The following is a 25,567-nucleotide window of genomic DNA, read 5'->3' as shown; positions in this document are numbered from 1 at the left end:
TACCGCAGGATGGCACTGTTGACATACAAAAGAGATGCAGGTATAACTCTCCTTATAAGAGTAACAGCCATGTTAGTCTGTATTCGCAAAAAGAAAAGGAGTACTTGTGGCACCTTAGAGACTAAGCAATTTATTTGAGCATAAGCTTTCGTGAGCTACAGCATCCAATGAAGTGAGCTGTAGCTCACGAAAGCTTATGCTCAAATAAATTGCTTAGTCTCTAAGGTGCCACAAGTACTCCTTTTCTTTCTCCTTATAAGAACATTTTCATTCAGTCTATCAGCAACCCTTAAACAAGGTTAGATGGTACTGTGGTAGACCAGCCTATGCCTTGTCTATGGTATCTCTCTCCCCATTGCTAGTACCAGTGGAGCTGAGCCAATGGTAGTGTAAGACACAGGAATCACAGTGACAAAAAATTTCCCAGTTGCCCACCCAAAAAGATGTAGTTGCAAAAGCACTTCCAAGAATAAGTGCTTACAAGTTCCCAAAATAATTGCTAGGTCAACATTTTGATCTGTGGTGCAGTAGAGTGGTGGGTACCTAATACGCAGTGCAGTTAATCGCAAGGGGTATGTTAGCTATGTGGCTGGATAAGTATAGAAGCCCTGGCCACTTTAACACACACCATTACATGTGTATTTCATACAAAGGTCTCAAAACACTTTACACCATTACTGTAAAAAGAAGGACCACTTTTCCATTCAGCACCAATGTCATTATGCACAAAAAGGCCCCCCTCCTACGAACCATTATTTGGAAAACAGTGGGACTACACACCTGCTTAAAATAAAGCATATATGTGTTTGCAGGAATGGGGGCAAAAATAACCATCTGTTTGTACAAGTGCCTATTTTGCAACCTGCTGTTGTGCTACCCCATGTAGAAATGTAAGTATGCTTTTTTTCATGTGTATTTTTGTATGAACAAATGGGCCTTTTTAAAAGACATTTTTTGGAACTAATTAAGCCTTCTGTGAGTGGGAAAGTGTTTTTATCTTCATTTTATAGATAGAGAAAAGGAGGCATAGAGTGGGGAAGGCCCAGATGCCCAAAGGGACTTAACTGTTATTCAACCCAGGGTTGAAACACCTACTCCCTAGGTGCCCTGCCAGCTACTGAAATTCTCAGCCCCCAGCTAGGCACCCAGGTTCACCATACAATGCATGGAGAGAGTTAGGCACCTAAGAAAGAGATCTGCAAAAGCTGAGTGGTAAGCTACCTACATTAGCTAGTAGGAAATACCAAGGAGAGGGGCACGGAGTGGAGAGGGGGCTTAGACACGTAAGTGGCTGACTGGGTGCATGGCTGATGGGCTGGAGCTAGGCGGCCTGGCTCCTTCTGCTCAGTCTCCAACAGCAAATCCTATGCTTGTGTGAGGCACCTAAGACTCATCAGCTGTTTAGGTAGCCCGCGGTGCGATCCCCATTTGTTTTTCATTGGCCTGTTTTAGTATTATGGGAGGGGGACCCAAAAATATTCTGCTGAGGGCCCCCCATGGGCTAGCACCGGCTCTGCGTCCTGACTTGCCCTCGGCGGACCACAATGCTGGAGCGCTGCGGGGGCTGCGAGGAGAGGCTCAACTAGGGCAGGGATCCCTGCACAGGGCCTGAGAGGGGAGTCAGGCACCAGCCTCCAGCGCAGGCAGGCTCAGGCTGGTAAATCTCCAGCAGCGACGGGGCACGGCCGCCGGCGGTGCGGGGTAAGTACCCGCGGGAGCGGCCCTGCCCGGGCGGACCGGCCGCAGGGGGCGCTGCGCAGCGCTAGCCGCCTTCCTTCAGGTCCCTCTTGGCCGCGGCGCCCGCCCGTCCTTCCGCGGAGTCGGAAGGAGTGACCTGGCTGGGGGCAGAAACCGAAGGCGGCGGTTCGGCCGGAGGTGAGTGTTCGGGCGGGGACCGCTGGGCCCCACCGGCCCCTCCCCTCCCCGGGCTGTCCAGGCGGCTCCGCCCGGACCCGGCTTCCCCGCCGTGACGCGGGGTCGGGGCCGCCGGGTCCTGTCCCCAGCTCCGGGCCTGGGAAAGGGGCCTGCGGCGTCTCCCTGCCTCCCGGAGGGGGGGGACCCGTAGAGAGCGGGACGCTGGGGCCGGGAAAGGGGAGGGAGAGCTCGGAGCCTGGCTCGCTGCCCGCGGCTGGAGAGCGCTTAGCGTAGCCGGGGTCCTTCCGAGAGGCTGAGAGGGCAACATCCTGCGTGTCGATAAACGCGAGAGGGGTCAGAGACGAGCGGCGAGGGCGAGTCTAGAATGGGGGGACCTGCCTCGGAGTGTAGCGTGAGCTCCTGGGGGCTGTGCCGCTTCACAACGAGGGGCTGCGGGGGGACCTGGTCCCAGGCTGTACCTATCTGTGGGGGGCGCAGATGTTTGATGATGAGCGTCCGTCTAACAGAGAAAGGTATAACCCGTTCTGGTGGTTACTGGAAGTGGACACTTAGCCTTATTTCCTGTCTGAATTTGTCTGGATTTTTAACAGCGAGGGTCGTTAGCCTCTGGAACAAATTACCAGAGCTGGGCTGGGATTCTCCATCACTGGCAGTTCTTAAACTAAAATTAAATGTTTTTAAAGCTTTGCTCTAGGAATTATTTTGGGGAAGTTCTGTGTCCTGTGTTATACAGAAGGTCAGACTAGAGCAGTGGTGGGCAACCTGTGGCCTGTCATGGTAATCTGCTGGCGGGCCGCGAGACAGTTTGTTGACAGTTTGTTTACATTGACCGTCTGCAGGCAGGGCCGCCCACCTGCGGGAAGCGGTGGCTAGCCCACATCACTCCTCGCAGCTCCCATTGGCCGGAAACGGCGAACCGTGGCCACTGGGAGCTGTGGACGGCCATGCCTGTGGACAGTCAATGTAAACAAACTGTCTCACTGCCCACCAGCAAATTACCCGGACTGCCACGTGTGGCCTGTGGGCCACAGGTTGCCCATCACTGGATTAGAGGATTCCAGTGGTCCTTTTTCTGGCCTTGGAATCTCTAAAGCAGTATGATTTTTTTTTTTCTTAAATGGAAACTATGCCTCAGTCTGGACTGCGTTTGTAGACACTGTGAGCCAGATTCTTCCCTCACTCTTTATAGCAAGCACCAGTCCCATTGAGATTAGGATCGTATTGGTTTACATGAGGGGAATATATGGCCAGTGATTAATTGATCCTGCTCCCTGATATCCAGATGGACTTCTTTTTGTGTGATCTAGTGGCTTGAGTGAAGGACTAGTTGTAAGGAAATCCTGAGTTCTACCCGAACTCTGTCAGAATCCTTGTATAGTCTTGGACAAATCACTTGATTTCCATTTGTCTCCATTTTCCTGTCTGTAAAATGGGGATAATATCTACTTTAAGTGCCTTAGGAATTGATTAATTGATTATAAGTGCTTTAAAAATGAGATCTGAGAGAGCATACAATTTGCTTGCAAGAATGGTAGTTGCTCTTTGGTACAGACAGGCAGTATTTGATATTTATAATAAATATTTTAAGTACTTCCCTTGCCAAGTATAATAGCTTGAAGGGTTTTTATTTGGGGTAAATTCTTGGGATAGATACTATGTGTTTTCTCTCTTGATCCTGATCCCTGCTGCCTTCTATTAGTTTTCTAATGCCAGTGCTGGCTTTAAAAAAATGATCATCCTGTATTTGTTTGTTCGGTTCTTTGAGCCTAGAAACTGGTCGTAGATTCTCTTTTGAGCTTTCTCTAACTTTTCATCTGTTAAACTATGGACTGGTTAATGGGATTATAGTATTTTTCTGACATTCATAGGATGCAACACAAATAATAGTAGTCAAAAAGAGAGACTGACTTAGCTGTATATATATGAGTTTACAGCTCTCAGTGTGTTAGATGTGAAGATTATTGTTGGTGGTGTGGGGAGGGGAAGGGAAACCCTGCCTAGTGTAACTTGCCTTACCCGGTATCTCTCTCCATCTATGTAATAAGTTATGAATGCAGTTACACTGGTTTCATTTAATAAATTCTGCCTCAAACAAAGTAACATTATGCCTCTTTAGATTTGAGTCAAGAGAGCTGCAAAACTGATCAGATTGTCAGACCAGTTTGGATTACATCCATTGTTTAAGATGATGGGAAACCTTCCTCCTATTAAGTGATAGTCTGTAACATAGAGAATTAGTGTGGTCATAATATTAAAAATGATTAAGAATAGAACCACCTTGTCAGAGGCAAAATATGCCTCTAGCAAATTTTAGCACTGCACAGCCAACAGCTATTCATGAGCAATGTGGATTCTGTTCTGTCTCATATCAACAGAATGGTTAAGTTCTGAATGCCATCTTCAGTGATGGAAAAGATAAAAAGTATATAGTTTGGGAATCAGTGCTTGTCATTAGAAAGCCACCTTTTGATTTGCAAGTTCTAAACATGGAACCCCTTTAAGTCATTTTTCTGCTTATAATTGCATTGAAGCTATGGCATCTTGTTTCCATACACTTCTGGAAGCTACAAGTGTTGAGAAAAGTGCTAGCAAACTCTGTTTCTCTACAGATCCTGTGATTAAATTTAATATCAAGAGCCATAGTTTTCTAGTCCATGACTTTATATTCATGTTATTTCACTTTTGTTGTAGCATGAAAGGACCACAAAATTAGCCTCAATACCATGCAGAGAACTATTCACATATTAAGTACACTTGATAAAACAGTAGAACTATTTTGGTGATGGCCAGCAAATGAGCCTCTTGCCCACACTACCTACGCATTGGTCTGCTGCTCATTCCACGTTCCTCTCCAGTTTTCCCCCACAATTAAACTTTCCTGGAGTTTCACCAGGCACTAATGAATGTAGGTGTCAGGTTTTAATGTTGTAAACTAATATGCTGTGCAGTTTTTTAAATCATCCTGAAAATACTTTTGCTACTAAAAATCCATTTAATGGAAAATCTTTGGACACGAAGTGTACATGTTTTCAGTTCAGTGTCAGTGAATTTAATTAATTCAGCATCTCCAGACAAAATAACCTTATTTGTATCACAATAGTGCCCAGAAGCCCAAGTTAATTTCAGAGCTCCATTGTGTTAGTGGCTGTACAAACACATAGTGCAACACAAACGATCTCTTGCTGTCACCTGCCAAAGGGGAAATAAAAGTAAATATAAGAGTAAAGTGAAGGGATATTTCAGTTGTTTAACAATAGTATGGTTGTGTAGCACCTTCTTATCTAAAGGTTTTAAAGCATTTGTACAAACACTAATCTTCACGACCATCATATGAGGTTAGAAGATGCCTTAAAATAAGGCACTGAGACTTGACCAGGGTCACTCTGCAGATCAATGTCAGAGCCAAAAATAGAACCTGGGAGTTCTGTTTGGCCCTGATCTTGAAAATATGCGTATTTTTAACTTTAAGTCCATGGCTGCTCCCATTGAAGTCAATAGGACTAGTTGTATAAATAAAACTAATCATGCACAAAGTGTTTTCAGGATCAGAAGAGTGTCTGTCTCTGCTTTAAGCACAGCATATCTTAGGTACTTACATCATCCCCTTTACCGCAGTATCTGAGCACCTCACAATCTTTAATATAAATCTTCACGGCACCTCTGAGTATGGGGAACTGTGGCATAAGGGAGACTGGGTCACACAAATCTGTAGCAGATCAGGAAATTAAACCTGGTTTTCTGCATCCCAGGTTGGCACCCTAATCAGTGAACCATCCTGTGTGTATCATAAATGACACTTGCTCTGTATTTACTTAAATCAGTACCAGCTCTCTAAAGTATTATTTTTGAGAAACTGAATATAGCTGAGAAGCATTTCAACCAAATTAAAAAATAGTGTCAACAGATGTACTGGCTCTTTAAATTATTTAATAAGCTTTTTTTAATTACACTCATTCACTATTTATTTGCCATCTGATGTTCGAGGGCAGTCACACCTGGGACCATTTAAAACATACTCAATAGAAACAAGATCCTTTTCTTAGTGTTCTACCTTGGACTGTGAATGCATTTTTGTTTATCATAATTTTTGTCCTGTTCAAGAAATCTTATTAAAGTAAGAAAAGCCAAAAAAAAAAAATGTTGTTTTGATTAACCAGGACATGCACCCTCCGGGGAGAGACTGCATGCATAACTGAGTAGCTCCCATCTAATCTCCTCAGTAACACTAAGTGTGCAATTACTTAATCATAAAATATTGTCAACATTCTCTCCAAGCAAAGAGAAACTAGCTAGAAAGCTGCAGAAATTCCCAAGGGCCTAAAGAAAGAGCAATTATATCCAGCACCAGTGACTAGAACTGAAAGTCTTACTGGCTTCAGTTATTGCTGGGTTTTTGGGTTTTTTTTCTGCTTTGAACAAGAACATTTTCTCCCTTTTTATAGTCTTAGGTTGACAGTTAAATAATATTTAATCACAGTTGTTATTGGCCAAGCGCTTAGGGAGTTTTAACTGTCACTAGTAAAGAACTCCTATGCCTCAAGGGAAAATTTGGAATGAAAATCAACTATTACTAAGGGCTTTAGCAAGAAAACAGAAATTCTGTTTTTTGCACTTCATATGCTCTGTTTGAATGTATTCCATTTTTCTTCTCTAGCACCTTCCAATGTAAGGATCTCAATGTGCAAATATTAGTGTAAACTTGCAACACTCTTTGCATTGTAGTGAGTAGTCCCATTGACTAATATGCCTTGTAATAGTGTTTATGGGATTGAGCTCTAAGTAAAGTGCCCAAAGTCACATGGCAAATTTGCGGCAGAGATTGGAATTAGAGTGGCAATCTCTTGATTTCCAAACCTGCATCTGCATGAAGACCATTTCCTTCCTTGCACTCAAGTAATTGCCTCTGCTGGCAACATTGTATGGACTGGAGGGTTGAAACCACAGGGTTAGATTTTTGTTTAGTAACTTCATATAAGGAATACGGTATTGGAAGAATATTGTTCCATAACTATTCCGGCCTGTTTTCATTTTATTGATTTTTCCTTATCATGACTAGTCAATATGTATTTTTCCTTTTTGTCATCCCTATACATGAGGCAGAGAAATAATAGTAAAAATTTATAGAAAATTTCTAGTGTCTAGTATACATGACTTCAGATTGTTATAGTGACTAATGCATCTCTTATATTGATTCTAGAAAGTCTAGCAAGGTACATATCAAATATGTAGAATATAAGGGAATATAAATTCTATTCAGTGTGTAGAGAGAGAGAGCAATAGGATTTGTTACCTCCTTAAATCTTTTTTTCTCTCTCACTAGTGACTCTAAGTGTAACTATTTACTGTGTGATTTTGCCCTCCTTGTACATCCAAAATACTTGTTGACTTCAACAGGAGTCTTGAGTGCAAAAGAGATTTGTAGATTGGGCATTTAAATTATTTTACCTAAACTTGGAGTTTTCTTTGTTTTGCTTAAAACAGCTTTACCGTGTTACAAAAGTTTTTACGTTTGAGTGTAGACTATTATCTTGCATAGATAGTCTAAAGAAGTGACTATTGGTATTTTGGACCTTTTTTTGGGGGGGGGGGGGAGGTAAATCAAGAGACAATGTGTCACTGCAGGAATGGAGTGAGAAGAAAACATGCTTCTGAATCGGCAGAAATCACGAACATTAGGACCTCTCTTCATGTCTCGCTGTGCCACTCTGATGATTAGCTAAAAGAGAAGAGGATTCCCTGGGTAGAGCCTTCTCTACTACAGTCCAGATTCCACAATCTATCTTTATTTAGGCCCTGATTCTGCAAAGCTCTTCAGCATGTACTTGAGGTTAAGCACAGGCTTAAATCCCATTGAAGCTAATCATGTGTTTAAGTGCTTTATGTAGAAACTACCACTGATTAATAACTGCTCTTGTTCAGTTGCCAAATGTTCATCACACAAGCCACAAGGGAAAGCTATTACATATGACTGCCTCTGGGCTTATTGAAAATTAATACAGTTTGCAGTTTCTCCATGAAAAATGGCATGGCTATTTTTTTTCCCTTTCCAGATCTTTGATCAGTCAAATCTGTTTCCACGCATTTACTTTTGAGGAGGAGGCGGCATGCTTTGAGTATGCACCTGGAAGTCAGGAATTTGAGTTCTAATTCCAACTCTGGCCTTAGGCACAGCATGTAACCACTCTGTGCCTCAGTTTCCAAATCTGTAAAATGGGGTTAATGATACAAGGGTGTGGTGAGAATTAACTAAATTCTGTTCAAGTCCTTTCAAGAGGGATAACTACTGTATGTAAATATTTGGTTTTGCTTTTTGCTACCTAAGTCTTTTCCTTTCTTCAGTCTCTTTAGACAAAAATCATACATGCCTCAGGCTCCACATAGTGAAGCTAATTTTTTCATAATATTATTGTTTTAAAATCCTAAATTATGCCCCGTGGCTGTTATTTTAATATAATCCCAGGTTAATTGGACTAGAACCATATGTATATTTGCCAACAAAGCATAATCTCCTTCCTTAGATACTTTTAAGGTCAGGCTTGACAAAGCCCTGGCTGGGATGATTTAGTTGGGGATTGGTCCTGCTTTGAGCAGGGGGTTGGACTAGATGACCTCCTGAGGTTCCTTCCAACTCTGATATTCTATGATTCTATGACGTGGTGTTCATGTAAGAGCCAGCTCTTGTGGTCTGACTGAGATATCCTGGTTAGTCTCATTGCTTCATAGTGCAGGAGTGCAAGTAGCTTCACAGCATCGAGTTACCTGCTGGTTAAAGTTCAGTTGCAGTTTGATCTTAAAGCAGGAGAGGCAATACTGAGGGGCCTTTGGAGTCCTAAAATGTAGCCTGGGCCTGTTCTCTGGACCCAGGGATGTGACTGACAGAGAAGTGTTCAGCATCACATTCTCCATTTTTATCAGAGTATCTTTCCCGATTGGTAGCAGTCTGTCACAATTTACATCAAATTTACTCAACCAGCACCAGCCAGCAGCAGCTATCAGGAAAAGCCATGCCTGACTACCCAACTCAGAAAGCATCTCTCCAGCTACTGCCCCCTTAGAGGTGAAGTCTCCAGGCTCCTGTCAAATGGTTGTCTGTAGGACAAATCTGAGTGCATCTTACAGTAACTCCTCACTGAACGTCGTCCTGGTAAACGTTGTTTCGTTGTTACATCACTGATCAATTAGAGAACATGCTCGTTTAAAGTTGTGCAGTGCTCCCTTATAACGTTGTTTGGCAGCCGCCTGCTTTGTCCACTGCTTGCAGAAAGAGCAGCCCATTGGAGCTAGCTGGTGCGGGCTTGGATCCAGGGTGGACCGGCAGCCCCCCCTATCAGCTCTCCTAAGTTCTCTGTGCAGCAACTGCCCAGCAGGTTATCCCCAGACAGTTCAGCTGTCCCTCCCCCACTGCGTGTGCTGCTCCTGCCCTCTGCCTTGGAGCTGCTCCTGCGAGCCTCCTGCTTTCTGTGCAGGGGATGGGAGGGGAAGAGGAGTACTGATGTCAGGGTGTCCCCCTCCCCCCCCGTTCCTTCCCCCACACTCCTGTACCCCATCTCCACAGATTATGGGGTGGGGGAACAGGACAGGGCTCAGGATGGAGGGAGCTTGCTGGAAGCAGCTGCTGTCTTAACTTGCTGATCTACTTAAAAAGGCAGTGTACTTAGAGTGGAGTCAGCATACTTAAAGGGGCAATGCGCATCTGTCTTTCAGACACACATGCACAACTTTCTTCTCTCCTCCCCCCAGCCCCCGGCACTTTGGAAAGTGGAGGGAGTGGTGCACTCCAGTGGGATAACATGGGTTTATCATCACATTCAGTTTCCACAGGGAATGTTTGCAGCCACTTTTGTCTGGCAAAAAAAATTTCCCTGGAACCTAACCCCCCCCCCCCCTGATTTACATTAATTCTTATGGGGAAATTGGATTCGCTTAACATCATTTCACTTAAAGTAGCATTTTTCAGGAACATAACTGCAACGTTGAGTGAGGAGTTACTGTGTTTTTACAGACAGGCTAAAAACTCTACACAGTTCCTTAAAAAGAGAAACATTACTGAATTTAATTCTCAGCTTATTCCCTTTCATTTTTTTTAAAATAGTTACTATGTGTATTTGTAGACATATGTATGCACTTCAGTTTAGTTTCAGGTGTTTAGTTAATTGAAAAAAATGTAGCCTGAACTGCTTAGGGCATGGCTACAATAGAAACTTCAAAGCGCTGCCGCGGGAGTGCTCCCGCGGTAGCGCTTTAAAGTGCAAGTGTGGTCGCACGCGAGCACTGGGAGAGAGGTCTCCCAGCGCTCCTGGTAATCCACCTCCACGAGGGGATTAGCGCCGAGCGCTGGGAGCCTGTTTACACTCGCACTTTAAAGCGTTCAGACTTGCTGCGCTCAAGGGGGTGTTTTTTCACACCCCTGAGCCAGCAAGTTAGAGTGCTATAAAATGTTTGTGTAGACAAGCCCTTAGTTTGGTATTGCCTTCATTTACCAAGGATAAATGGCCGAAGTTTAGGCCACAATGTGCATATAAAACATTCCACATAACTTGTTCAGGCTTCTAAATTGCAGACAAATTCTGGGGCTCTGGTCTATGGACATGTTTATTGAGTAGTTAAACTTGAAGACTATGCCCTTGTCACTGGGGAGGTGGTACCACCTCCTTTCAAAGCTATTCTGATGACTATAGCTGTGTGGTGCTGGGCTAAAGGAATACCATGGCTGACACAACATCATTTTTCCAAACTAATCTGTATATATGAGTGCTAATATATAATTATAATGAGACCAGAGAAGTATTGTTTAGGCGGGAAGGGGATAAAAATTTGAGCTGAATATCAGGGAAGGATTTCTGAGACTTCTAGACTGGAGAATAATGCCTAGTGAAGTGGCGAAGAAAGGGTTAAATTAGACATGGTGTTGGGAATATCCTGCATTTTCAAATCCATCCTCTTCATCTGAACTACAAGCAATTTAAAATTCCCCTTACAGGGAAATTCCCCAGCAGAGAATAATGCTAGTGCACATGCACTGCTTTCACAACTAAGTTGCTGTTTGTTCATTTCATTGTCTGCCCCAGCTCAGCCAACAGAGAAGTGTCTGATCCCACAGTGAAAGAGATTAGGTTTATGTCTGTCTGCCTCTGGTATGCTGCTCCAGTACTGCTATTGTGCAAGAGTAGCAGTACAGGTGCAGTATTGGAGGAGGAGGAGACAGATGCAAACACAAAGTATAAAAGATCTCAATTTTTTTTTAAATCACATGAAGGAATTGTTTAAAATTAGGGTTAAGTAATTGTTATATTTTCAGCTATTCATCTACAGCAACACTGTAAACTTAGGTTTCAGAGTAACAGCCGTGTTAGTCTGTATTCGCAAAAAGAAAAGGAGTACTTGTGGCACCTTAGAGACTAACCAATTTATTTGAGCATGAGCTTTCGTGAGCTACAGCATCCGATGAAGTGAGCTGTAGCTCACGAAAGCTCATGCTCAAATAAATTGGTTAGTCTCTAAGGTGCCACAAGTACTCCTTTTCTTTTTACTGTAAACTTAAAGATTTAGAAACGTCTCCCAATTTTTGTAAGAAGATGTGGGGAGGGACTTCCCTTTAAGACAAAATAAAACTAAGGCCTTGTCTACACTGCCACTTTCCAGCACTGCAACTTTCTTGCTTGGGTTGTGAAAAAACACCCACACCCTGAGTACTGCAAGTTTCAGCGCTGCAAAGTGGCAGTATAGACAGTGGCTCCCAGCACTGGGAGCTACTCCCCTCATGGAGGTGGGTTTTTTTATAGCGCTCTGCTGCGACTACACAGCCATGCTAGGGTCATGCTAGTGAAGACGTGCCCTAAGTCAGTGGGTGTTGGAAGGAACCCCACCACAATTCACTTAAAACTGACTTGATTTATTTGTTTAAAGTATTGCCTCTCTGTGCCTGAAGTTTCCCCATTAAACAGAGGTAAAAGAGTTGGCCACCTTTTATAAACCTTTTGGAAGTGTGCAGATGGAAAGCTCCATATAAGAAAGGAGTATTAGTTTATAATTTAAATTAGGGATTTTTTATGCAATAATAGGGTGGTGATTGGTTGCATTGACTCATCCATTAAGATGACTCTGATGTTTTTCCCCATAGACTGAATGGTTCATAGCTACTCTGGTTACAGAAAAGTAATTCAGATTGGAGAGGAGTAAGTGTAATGCTTCAAACTCCTGTAGAAACTGTAAAGTGCTGTAAATGATAAATTGTTAGGATTATACTGGATAAAATCCTACTCTCCTTAAGTACTACTTTAGTAGGATTTTCCAGAAGGATAAAATGATGATCACAAGGAAGAGATCTGTCTTTAACAGATTCTACTCTATAAAATAGATGGAATACTCATACTTGTGATGAAAGCACAAGGCCTACTCTATTTCTTTTCTTCCTTTCAGCTTGACTTCTTGAATTCCTGTGTGTCACAGTTACAGGATTAGCTGCATCCCTGTCTGTTTCCTCGTCTCTTCTGAGTGCACCCCCTTAGGTCTCATGCCTTCCCTTTTCTTGGGGTGGATCCTTTCATTATCTCAAATAGGCACCAGTCTACAGTACTCGTTCTTACCCTGAAGGTCTGATTGGGTTTTTCCTTTCAGGATCTGTGACCAGTGAATTAATGACCCAAAACAGCCTTCTTAAAACAGAAGTATTGTTTGTTCCTATGGTTAAACAAAGTATTTCAGAGGAAAGGATCTTAAAATAACAAAAGGTCTACATGCGTATCTAGCTTACCTAGAGCCTAAACACCCTTCTGAGGGGATGCCAGGTGTCTAATTCCTGAAGGCCCCACGCAGCAGACTTTGGTTTCTCAGGCTATATGGCCTCACTAGAGAGCTTACAGCCAATATAAACTCTCTAGTGACAGGAGAGAGTCCAGTCAGTTTAATTACTCCAGCCCCCCCCTCCTCGTGAGTGATGGTGGCTCTCCCGCAGACATAGCACTATCCATACCGGCGCTTAAATCAGCATAAATTATGTCACTCCAAGCAGGGTGTGGTTAATTCACACCACTGAGCGACATAATTTATGTCGACTTAAGCTATAATGTAGCTATACGGTCATCTCAGAAACCTGTGTCCCCATGAATGTGATTCTTTAAGCCCTCTTGAGTCTTCTAATTTTTCTCCCTTCCCCCTTAACAGGTACTGATTTGTACCTGTTAAAACCTGTCTGACCAGTCCAACAGTGGGTCTCAATGGAGCATCAAGGTGAATGGCTCTTGCATTGTGCCTCAAGTGTGTACTGAGAAGCCTATGTATGGATCCACCCTTCCCCTTCCTTGGTGCATTTCCTGACAATTCCACAGCAGTATTAACTCAGTATATGCATACACTAAATATCACAATAACCAGGTCAATTCCAAATGTTAATAAATTATTACAGAAAACTCCAGATCCATCACACTGTTGATCTTGTCTGTATCTTAAGTGGTTTGGTACTAGTCCCTTTTAGAAGCATTACTTATTATTCAGAATCTGCCTGTCAGCACGCCTGTACAAAATATAAAAGCACACAGGAGATGGTCTCAAACTTGAGAACTACACACCCTATCCTGCGAACTTGGCCTTGCCTAGCTTTTAAGGCAACTGACTGAGTGGCTAGATTAGACTTTGTGGCTTTGAGTTCAGCAAACTCAAACTGTCAGTGATGGAGAATTCCAGAAATGAGGGCCTACTGAGAACCCCCAATCCTAGTCCTACAAATCCAATGGCTCTTAACTTGAGCATCCCAGGAGATCCCAGTTGCCAGGTTGAAGTGTGTGCATGTGTGGTTGCTGTTTTCTAGTAGCCTGAACCTGAAATCATAGAGTAGTTTATACGTTAAACTAGCACTTTGAATTAAACCTGTAAACCACTTACTGTAATATAATATTCCAAGTAGTCTATCGGAGACTTTATCAGCTTTATTGCTATATGAATTCAACATTTGAGAGCAGCATTTGAAAAACTAACTTTGCTAACAATATTCTCCCCTCTGCAGGTAAATAGGATTCATTTCCTGTGTTCATGCTATCTTTCCAGCTATATTGGAGGAGGTACAGGAGAGCAGGAAAGCATTTTAGACTAGTTTGTGTCTAGCCCTTCCAGATCGTACTGCAGAAACCTGACCCTTACCTCATGTTTTGTAGATTCTGACTAAATTGAAAATCTTATTGCTGATATAAAAATCTTATCAGCACTGCAATATTGTTTGACTCGCATTTGCAGCTGAACATCTGCTTTGTTTCTTGTACTATTTTTTTCATTGATGTATATCCAGAATACTCGTATCAAATAATTTGAAACCTAAACCATGAATCCTACTTTCCTAAAAATGTCAAATATGACTTACAGTGGCACAGAATGTGAAGCTGAGATTGCTTCATATAATAAAACTGTTTTGTACAGCATTTTTATGCAAATTGTCTCAGAAGGCTTTATGGGGGTAAATAATATTAGAGAGAGAGCAGACTTTCTCCCTTTTAATAGGGAGAAAAGACATTTTCTTCTGAGATTGAAATAACATGGCAAATCAGAGATGGAGCAGACTGCAAGAGCGGTTTAAAAAATTTAAGGTTGCTTCCCTCCTAGAGGCTGTAAGATTGTGAGATGAGATAGAAGGGAAGTAAGGGCAATAAAAAGGTAGTCCATGAGCTGAAACAACTCTGCTGAAGGTTTTACATTTCCGGACCCAGTGACCCCCTTTTTATGTCCAAGATAAGAGCTGGGTGCTGGAGGGAGAATGCCTGGAAAGCCAGCTTTTAGAATACTTGATTTAACATATCTTTGTTCTTTCAGATCGTCTCCTCGGTACTCAACTAGTTACTATGAGCTTGATACAGAGTGACAACAGCTATAGAGCCAGAGATCTGGAGACTGGCTGCTGTGCAGCCATGGCCAGTGCGTGCAGTGCTGGAGCTAAAGAAGACAGCATAGGTGTCTCTGTCAGCAGTGGGACTGGAAACCTTCCCAACTCCTTCACGGAGGAGACTCAAGGATATGACGTGGAGTTTGATCCCCCCCTGGAAAGTAAATATGAATGTCCAATCTGTTTGATGGCTCTACGGGAAGCAGTGCAGACGCCATGCGGACACCGGTTTTGCAAAGGCTGCATTGTCAAATCAATAAGGTAAAGGAGTGCTCGTGGGAATTGATTTTAGGAAGAATGTTGACCTGAGTGTAGCAGCTTTCTGGCAACATAACTAAGTGCAACTTGTGAGGACAAATTATATATGTCTTATTGTTGCTATATTTTCAATGTGTTATGACTTAGCACATCTTTAAAGATGCTATATTGCAGATGGTCTAGTTGGCAATGCCTATAGTTAATGTTGCCCCATTATAAGACCCTATTTTTAGTTGCTTATATCTTTGCCAGACTTCACCTGTTCAGGCTGAAATTTTCCATATTTGGTGTCTGCCTCAGAATGAAGTTTTTGGAAACTTTCAGTAAAAACAATTCAGCTGTTTCTCAGAACAAGGTTAGGGGGAAAATAAGATGTTTAGGCCATGAGCTTCAGAATTTGTTGAGAAGCTCTAGAGCCTCCTTGCCTTGGAGCAAGGACTTGAAATTTGGCACAGAGGTCACCCTGGAGTCAGGGATGTGCTTTTTGCCATCCCTGTGAACATTTGCTCATCTTTGACCAAGTTATGAGCTTCTGAAAATCTGTTTGTACAAGCTCAATAGAAACTTCTTTGGCAAGTAAATTCTCTGATTTCATCTGCGTTATGCATGCTGTGAAGCTGAGTAGGACTTGCAGTTCCTTCCTATAGCCAGGGGCCACTGTGACACCAGGTACAGGAATTGAGCAGGGAGATTACTTTGCTTTCAGTGCCCGACCCCTCCCACCAAACACTGGTACCCAGGCAGTGAGGAGGAGGAGAAGGATGCTGCCTGCCTGGAATGCAGAGGGATAAGGGGGGAGTGGTGAGAAAACAGGCTGGGACAAAGCCATTGGGGGATTTAGATGACAAGCCAGGGGGTGGGAAGGACTGGAACAAAAGCAGGCTGGGGCTGGGGGCAGGGAGTAGGGCAGAGGAGTCTATCTCTATTAGAATACACTTGCCTCAGAACCTGTAATAGAACTCAGAATTCCTGAGTCTCAGTATTCCTCTGTCAGCTAGTAACTGTGGAACTCTCACTTCCGGGGTACAGTCCAGACCAATGAGAAGTTGTCACTGCTTTCCTTGCAACCTTGGGTGCCTCACAGTGCTTTGCTGGGCCGCTCAGAAACAGCCTACCAGCATGCAGGTCACACGCTGAGTGTCTGTACAGCCCTGACACAGCAACTCTGACCCCAGCAGCCTGTCAGCAACACACCAGCCACACTCCTGCTTCCAGAAGCCTTGGTTACCACTTGCTGGGTGACCCCAACACACTCCCAGTCCAAAATTTTCCCTCAAAACCTGTGTTCTGCACTGTACAGCCCTCTCCTGAACAGTTCAGATATTAGAGGTCCATTGCCCATGTGACGGGTCAATAGTCAACAGTTGGCTACTTTAACTGAAGTTATCAAACAGCTCAGTTGAAACCCGACATTGGATTAGTTTAGATTGTAGCTAAATAAATTTGTTTTATTTTTAAAGAGAGATTTTAAGTGAGTACAAATATGAGGTATTAAAGTAAAAAATGATTACAAGAGAAATAAAGATAAAATGCTTTCTGATAGCTAAAACTTAACAAGCTAGACTTGGTTCAAGGTAAAATCCTTACTGTTATGTTCCCAACAACATTGCTGACCAAATTCTCAGGTCAGGATCTACCCCAAAGTCCAGGGGCTAGTTCCTTTGTCATCTTAGGTAAAAGAGAGATAGGGAGAGATGCCTTGGGGTGTTTTTGCCCCTCAGTTTTGTAGTCCAGCCACCCTTTTGAATTGGATTCTTCTGAGGATTACCCATCAAAGCAAAGTTTATTCAAACAGTAAAGAAGGCAACATTGAGGCTGATGGTGAAGGTGGCTGCATGCTCTTTCTTCTCCCCTATGTATGCTTGTCTCCTGCCATTTCCCCTTCTAGCTGGCTCAGGGACCCTGTTTACTACTTGAATGTGTATTTACCTGAATTTACATATCTTGTTTAGGATAGACCTGCGTAACAACTTTTGCCTAGTCAGGGCTGTGAGACTTTGAACATGTGCTAACACCATCACACAGGAGGAATTCATAACTTTACATATAATGTTGCTACATACATTTCACAATATTCTTGAGCAACAAGTAATTAATTTTCAAATGATATCTCACAAGGTGTGTAGGGTGTGGACACAGTCTATAGGGTGTGAACATAGGGGTGCTTTTGGTCACAGGAACCCATTAGCAAAATGTGCCCATTCTACATAGAGGATGACAAACTACTACTGCTCTCTGCCACCAAGCAAAGTGAGTAGCTGCGATCCTTGCTGTGAATCAGCAGGGTTAGTATCTTTTGGATGACCCATGTAAAAATCAGTGGGCTTCCACCTGATAGAATTTGTGGGTTTTTTTAGTTTTTTAAAAAAACCTATGAAATAACATCCATAAAAACTACATTAAAATGCTAAGTCTGCAAAGTCAAGCACTCAGAAGTTAGTAAATGCCAGAATTAAGATTGCCTGTGCCACCTTAATTTGTCACCCTCGTGTGCACGCATTATGATACAGTCTTTAATTACATGATCACATACTGTCTTTCCCGCAGGTTCCCTGCCCCATTCTGTGCATGGGATAGACAATGCTCATGGAATTAATCAGTTGTGTTGCAATATGAGGCTGTTGTCTGGCCTCACTCCTTGTAGAAGTTGGAAGGTGTGTAGTGAATGGGGTGGGGGATAACAGGGAGAGAAAGGATGGTCTCATGGCTTAGGCAGTTGAATGCTGCCCTTGAGGCTTGGATTCTATCCCTATCTCTGCCAGAGTTACTATGTGACAGTGGGCAAGTTACTTAAACCAAACTTTTCACAGGTGGCCACTGACTGTTCCTCATTTTCTGGATGCCTGACTTGAGACCCTGGGATCTGATTTGCAAGAATATTGAATGCTCACAGCTGCAACTGAAGTCCGTTGTATTTGTATTTGAATGTGTAAAGTGCCAAGTACTCTGAAAAAATCAGATCCTAGTCACTTTTCAAACTTGGCACCCAAAATTAGTGGATACTTTTGATTTGTTATGAAGATAGATGCATTAATGTTTGTGAAGCACTCGTACTATAGTGATGATAGCCATAGAAAAGCCATGAAGAATTTAATTCTGTATTCATAACAGAACTTGAATGGTGAGCAGTAAACAAGTATAAAATGAAATATTGAATAGCTGCTCATTAAATGAGCACACACAGTCCTGTGCACTGAATAAGGCAGGGACTTATGGATGTGCGGGAGCGGGGACTATATGACCATGTAATTAAAGACTGTTTTATAATGCACAGTTGCATAGATAACCTTAATTCTAATACTTGCTTTTTTTTCATAGATCCCAAGGCCAGAAGGGACCGTTGTGATCATCTAGTCTGACTTCCTGCATAATTTAGATCATAGACTTCCCCCAAAATAATTTCTAGAGCATAGCTTTTAGAAAAACGTCCAGTCTTGACTTTAAAATTGCCAGTGATGGATGGAAAATCCACCCTGACCTTTGGTAAATTGTCCCAAGGGTTAATTACCTTCACTGTCAATAATTTACGCCTTACTTCTTTTGCTTTTGGGTGCATGAGTTTGCAATCTTAATTTTCTTAATGTAGTTCTTGTGTGCAATTTATATATAGTATACAATTCACACTAGAACTGAGTTTGTTATCCAATACATACCTGGATAACTTACAAGTCTTCGATACCAGGCTTTTAAGTACTTTTACATGAACGTAGGCTAGTCCACTGGGAGTCAGGACTCCAGGATCTATTTCTGCCTAACTTCCTGTGTGCAGTAGCCCCAGCACATATCCTCTGCTTAAACTAATCTTAAGATTTTATGAATAAGTTTGCACAAGAAATCAAAACACTCAAAGGGGATGTAGTATCTGTTGATCTTGCAAGCAGATCACCTAGATACTAATGTGTATATGGAGCTTTAGAAATGCCTTAGTCTCTCAACCACTTCAAGGAAAAACAACTTCACTGATTAAAAAGGCAGAATTTTTTAATTAAAATTTTCTGTCAGTGGAGTTTTGTCACGGATACACAAGAGCTCTGCTATGTCCCAGCTTTTAAACAGGACCCTTGGAGGAACCACTGTGTGTCAGACCCTCGAGAGGTCCCACTCTTGAGGGTAGGCCACATGGACTCAGCACTGCTGTTTCACATTGTGAGCTCTGGTCAGTGAATCCAACAGAGACACTTCTGGTCAGAATTTTACACTCTTCAGGGACCAGTGCACCTCAGCAAGTATTTGCAGTGACATCTGGCAGACTTTCAAAACAGAGGTGGATTTATTAGTCAGCTGGAACTCAGCATGAGGAAGTCCTTAGGTTAGCATAGAGAAATAAAGGTTAAAACATAGGCCATTCTGATCAAGTCAGCTTTCCATCTGGCCAAGCTGCTGTGGAATCTGCTTCTGGCTCTGGGTGGCTCTGTCTCATGGTCATTCCCAGGTGAGAGCTGCTGAACCCGTCTCAAAAGCCAACTCTTATCCAGAGCTTGTTAGCCCACGTTGAGTTTACAAGCTCTGCCTGCCAGAGATTCCCATAAGTGTCAGTTGCTTAGTCCTTGAGGCTTCCATTGTGTTTCCATTCTCCATTGATATAGGTTGGTTTCAGCCAGTCCTTTAATAACCCATTCATTCCACCCCAGACAGCTAGGTGACCCAACACCTCATGTGTTTAACCCTTTTGTATCCCCAAATAACGACGCAAAATACATACTGAAACTGAGGTGTGCATAGGAATCATAAAAATATTACAGAAACTCTCACCAAGTGAGAATATTCTTCATATTCACTTTACTTTGGGATCCTTACATACCTAAAACTGTGTTGTTTTCCAATCCTTCTGCTCTTGAGGTGCTTTTATAGTCTACCACTTAATGACTGTACCCCAAATTCTGTTTCTTAATAGGTGCTTGCCATCATATTGCTTAATGTGGAACTAGGGGAAATAAGATGTTCAAAAGAAAACACATTTACTGGCAGGTGGAGAAACTTCCATTCTAAACCACAGTGCATGGGAATTGGTTTCTCTTCCTTGTAGCGACAGTGCAGTTGCTCAGTATAAAGTGATACCTATTTGACCTGTAAGAGGGTACTAATAACAAAAGGCTTTTATTTCACAGAAAAGGAAATTCCTACTTCTGTCTCCTTTCATTTCAGCACTGACTGTTTCGGTAAATACCAAACAGAGGTGCCACATCTTTTTAGATCTGGGAAACTGCAGATCATCCCCATAATATTTTGAGTGTTATCAGTAATCCCTTTCTGGTTCATTGCTATTGAAGTTTGTCTCTGCAGTGTGGTTTGAGTGGGGAGTAGTGATAGTGAAAATAGGGGATTTGCAGTGCAAGTGTCAAACATTTGGAGGACAGGGCTGAATTCCATGCTTAATTGTGGCCCATCAGTCAAGGTATTAATTCAGGGTGCATACTTTCCACAGCACACGGTTTACTGATATCAACAGGAGGCTCCCACAGAGATCAATGGAAGAACTGACTTTTAATGTAGTAACTGTTTAGTTATTTGTTCAGTATGTGATTGTCACAGTCATCAGTGGGAAAATCTGTTCCCCTTTAAGCCATCTCTGCTTCTGTCTTGTCCTTCCCCATCTCTGTTTTTCCCTTTTCCATGCATCTGAGTTAATGTTGATACTGAAGTGCCATTGTTGGGCTTTAGAATTAATACTCTAATCCAATTAGTAAAGGGCAGAGGAGTTCAGATCTCAGTGCATTGTTTCAAGCTTTCTGCAGACGTGGGAAGATGTTACTGCTTTGGTTACATTTAGTTCACATTTAGAAAACTATCTCTGCATCCAGGGCTAGAAGCTTTTTAAAAATGAACTTTAGATTACATCATGTAGGCTACAAATACATCATGTTGGTTTGGATCGCAGTAAATTACATTGCTTCTCAGAAAGTGTTGTCTTTTTTGTAAGTAAAGTCTTAGAAAACACCTTTAGGTACTATTAAGGGATGGATTATTTGACCTACAGTAGCAGAGAAAATGGCTTCTTTAGGTGACTGTTAGTGTGTGTTTCCACACTAGAGCTATTAGCTTTTGTTTTTACTTCTAAAATTTGCTAACCAAAAACAATCTGTAAGCACCAATATAATACTTAAAAAATATAACGTGACTCCAGTTTTCTGTCTCTTATAATCTCATCAGGCCAAAACTTACGTAGCACTTGAGGAGTTTTCTGACATTTGATATGATACATCTGATGGACCAACAGAAATAAATGGCTTGAATTCTATAGTCAAATGCCCCTCACTGGAAAAACACTGTGCCTCCACTTTCCCTCCCGTTTCAGTTTGGGGGACCATAAGCAGGTGCATTTTGGCTGATTATACATGCTGTGATACTACAGGAAAAGAGAGGCCATCTCTGAAACAGCCACTACAGGTGGTTGAAAAACTGCCAGCAAAGGCAGCAAATAACAACTAATAATTTGCAACAATCTGTAGAGCTGCACAGTAGGAAAAAAGATATCTGCAAATAATGCATTCAGCAGCTGAAAGGAAAAACTAATCAAATGACTTGCAAATATTTGACTAGCACTAGAAGCTAGGGGTCATGCTATATAGCTTTTATTTATAGGGCAAAATAACAAAGGGGATTCAGCAAACCAAAGCTGCCAAGCCTATAGGTGTTCCAGTGCAACATCATTGCTCACGTTGTCCAAGAACCCATCCACAAAACATCTGGAACACAGGATTAAAATGTTCTTGCACATCCTTAATATGGAACTGTACTTCAAGGGACATGCCTACCTTGGTCAGTGCATCCATCCATATTATCCAATCTGGAGCTATAGTAGCAATAGTCGTAAAATCTCTTTAGAAGCTAATCTAAAACTCCTCAAGGAATCTGAATGTGTAATACACACAATATTTCTACTTTTTACTAGTGATGTTTAAAACACTGAAGAGTTTTAAAAATGTTTTTAACTCCGTAACTTCACTGAAAATCCTCACGTTTCAATTACTGCTGTAGGTGAGGGGCCTGCCTGTGGTGTTAGGAGAACCATTGTCAAGGAAGTCTGTGACCCGGCCAGATTGTGACTGGGGCTTAAAAAAAAAAATCTTAAACAGGCTACTCTCTTAAATAGCAGGCTGAGGATGAAGTAAATCTTACCTTTTCTCTTTTTCAGGTTTCTCCAATTAACTTTTGCCATTGAGTATCTTACTGAGCTTTCCCTAGTAGCAATGGCTATTTAGGCTAGTTCACTTTCTGTCTTCCTCCTGTAAGCTTCCTGCCTCTTTCCCAATCTAAATATTCATTGATAGGCATATGTAAGGTACAATCAGAATAAAGCAATTACGTACAGAGTCACCATTACACTTCTCAGTTAAGCTGCTAAGACGTGCAAAGGTTTGTTGAGCAATTTTTAGAGGCTAGATGGTGCTGTGGCTTTGGATTTAGATTGCTAGTGAATATAATGTTCTCAATGTACTTGCTAGTAGATTCTTGTCCATATCACAAGAACCACTCATTGTGGCACAACTTACCACGGTTCTCAGTCATTGTTCAGGAAAGCATAGGCACTGAATCTGTGGGTGCTCTGGGGCTAGAGCACCCATGAAAAAAACAATAATGGGTACTCAGCACCCACTGGCAGCCCCACTGATCAGCTCCTCCCCTGCCCCACAGCACCTCCCGCCCATTGGTGGGACCCAGCTCCTCCCGCTCCCCACCCCCGAGCACCTCCTGCCCACTGGTGGGCCCCAGCGCCTCCCACCCACCAGTGATCATCTGTTGAACGGTGTGCAGGAGGCATTGGGTAAGGAGGAGCAGCGGGAGCAGGCAGAGGCCGGGGAGGGGGCGGGAAGAGGCAGGATGGAGGCTTGGGGGAAGAGGTGGAGTGGGGGCGGAGCCAGGGGTTGAGCACCCCCAGGGAACTCAGAAAGTCAGTGTCTCTGCAGGAAAGCCCCCAATCTGGAATAACAAGCAGTGCAAATTGGTACTGGGGTGCATATATTGAACTGTGTGTGGGAAGTGTGTATAGCGTCTTTCCACACTAAGCCTGGCTCTAACCAGTCTTGATGTCACATTCACAAACACTTAACTGCATCACATTCACGAATACATTACTTAAAATATTTGTTGTAAATAATTGGCATTTATATATTACTTTACAGTCATTGATTAGCTAATCCTTATCCCATCACTGTAAAGGGGTGGGTGGGTGTTATCCCCATTTTAGAGCTGAGGCAATTCCCATTCCCCTAGCCATGAAAAATTGCTGATTTTTATTTAATGTGGTCCAGCTGCTAACTATAAACTTAATTATAAACAGGAAGTTTGTAATGCATTACACTACATTATACCACATTATACCTGTAACAACCAGCTTCCAGTTGTAGGTTGTAAGTAGAATGAATGTTTATGTATTGTGACGCTGAGAGCAATGTTTGGACTGGGGAGCTATGAGAGCTGAAACTGCAGACCACTGCTTTGTTTTTTCTGTTTAGGAGTGAGATTCTTGTGGCAAACCATCTCCTGAAAGCAAAACCATAAAAAGGAAGGTCATGGACTCTTTATAAAGTCTAAACTTACCTCCCTTTTCTGTAGCAGTAATGCTAACAAAGTAGGTGCTGGCCAAAGATTTCCTTGTCAAATGAACAACACTATTTATCTACCTCTCTCCACCCCCAAATCCAATGATCTTTGAACTGCAAAGGCCCTTTTACTCACAACCCACTCAGAGTATTGTTAATCCACGTTTTTTCACACTAGCAATATTGTCCATTAGCACCACAATTCAGAATTCTTCTGTTTAACTATATTACTTAACCTTGCACATTCCCATATGAATGTGTTGGTTCACACCTGAAGGCAACAGGTACCAGGTAATCTCTGCTATTCCAGACAAAAATTGGGGAATGGGGGACAGTATGGGTGGATAGCTATTTGAATTGCATTACATAGTGGCTTTTTTTTTTAAATGTGTCCTGTGCATATATGAGTGTAAAACAAGGAAAATGATACATTAAACTTTTAAGGGGCATCACTTGAAATCTAGTCAATTTAAATTTCTTTTCTTAAAATTGCTTCAGATACACCTGCCCCAAATCCTTCCTCGTTTTTATGTCTTGAGCATTACTTTTTTCAAGACTTCTTACTGGTGGCTTTTCTTATTCCTGTTGCTGTGTGAAAGACCCAAAATAAAGGAGTCTAACTGATTATACAGAGGTAACAGGGAAACTGACTAAACAAAAGTGTCAAATATAAAGTAAACTGGAAAAAATAGAAATACTTGCTTCTCAATTTCTAATTATGGTAATCGTGGCTGTTACTTGTAACAATGGTATGTTTTCACATAAAAAAAAAAAGAGAGCGAGAGGAGAAGGGACAAAAGTTGCAGAACTCTTTAAATGTCTGATTCCAAATCTCTCTCGTGTGTGGAACAAACACCCATTAACTTCAATAGGAATTGTTAATGAAATGGCTACAGAAATGGGAACCTAAATTATTAGCCTTTCTGTATCCTCCTTGCAGATTTATTCCCAGAATGCTTACCAGTGCAATCATCCAGCTGGATCTGAGCAAACTTAACACTATTTTAACCCAAAGGAATGCTGCTAGAAATGGAATTATTTTGAAACCTACATACATGTAGTATTCTAGTAATATTAGTTATCAGGATATTTTATGGTATAATTTGTGCTAGTTGCTGTATAACTGCCATTATTTTCAGTGACTGCCTTTAACACTTTATTATGAGAATATTATGAAATTTTCATTAGTGTAAGAGAAGACTTTAAGGGTAGGGAAAGAAGTCTGAGATTTGCTAGATATTTTTTCCTCTTGGGTGTACATATCACCTCATCCTCTTCTTTTTATGGTAGAGATGCAGGTCACAAATGTCCAGTAGACAATGAAATTCTACTCGAAAACCAACTCTTCCCCGACAACTTTGCCAAACGGGAAATCCTCTCACTGAAGGTGAGATGTCCCAACAAGGGCTGTCTTCTAAAGATGGAGCTGAGACATCTAGAGGTAAGGATCATTGAAAAATGGAAAATAGTTTCCCATTTTGAAATGTTAAAAAAATCTCCAAAATGACTCTCTGTAGATGGTCTTCATCTTATTGGTGGTTGTGGTTTCAAATCCACTGTTTGTTTGATCAAGGCTGGTTCTATTTCTCTAATTGAAAGAAATAAGTGGCTGATCTTAGTTACCTTAGCCCAAGCCATATGTCACAGCTTGCATACAGTGAACGATAGTTTCTATAATGTTAATAGTGGTATTAGTTTAATCATTTTAGTCTCCCTTTGTCCTGTCTTTGTCACATGTAATTTTGACCAACTATATGCTATAAATGAGAGCTTTCTATATCCAGTGTCCAAAATGCCAGTTTATATTTGCTCAGAGCAATCTGAATAAAATATAAACAATTTTTAAGTAGTCGTCCAATTAATGAGTGTGTTAAGCTGTAAAAGGTAGCCCTATGATGACTCTGCACAAACATTAATACTGAAGAGCTTTGAATTTATAGCCCTGTTCAAACCCTGGTTCTGCTATGGAGCTCTTCCATATGGACTGCAATTAAAGTCATTGAGGTTCTGGGTTTAAGGGCTT

General features: G+C 42.0%; 1 protein-coding gene across 1 annotated transcript in view; it reads left to right on the top strand.

Moving 5' to 3' along the window:
• Window positions 1-1,751: 1,751 nt before the first annotated feature.
• Window positions 1,752-25,567, top strand: part of TRAF6 (TNF receptor associated factor 6) — a 28,587-nt gene continuing 4,771 nt past the window's right edge. Inside the window, exons 1-3 of the mRNA XM_074956999.1 lie at window positions 1,752-1,875; window positions 14,674-15,004; window positions 24,835-24,985. Coding sequence (XP_074813100.1) covers window positions 14,703-15,004; window positions 24,835-24,985 — 453 coding nt within the window. The 5' untranslated portion in view covers window positions 1,752-1,875; window positions 14,674-14,702. The remainder of the gene's footprint in view (window positions 1,876-14,673; window positions 15,005-24,834; window positions 24,986-25,567) is intronic.

Source organism: Natator depressus, chromosome 6 (assembly GCF_965152275.1).
Source record: "Natator depressus isolate rNatDep1 chromosome 6, rNatDep2.hap1, whole genome shotgun sequence".
NCBI lineage: Eukaryota > Metazoa > Chordata > Testudines > Cheloniidae > Natator > Natator depressus.
The sequence above is the reverse complement of the archived record's forward strand: the minus strand, read 5'-3'. Positions and strand labels throughout refer to the sequence as shown.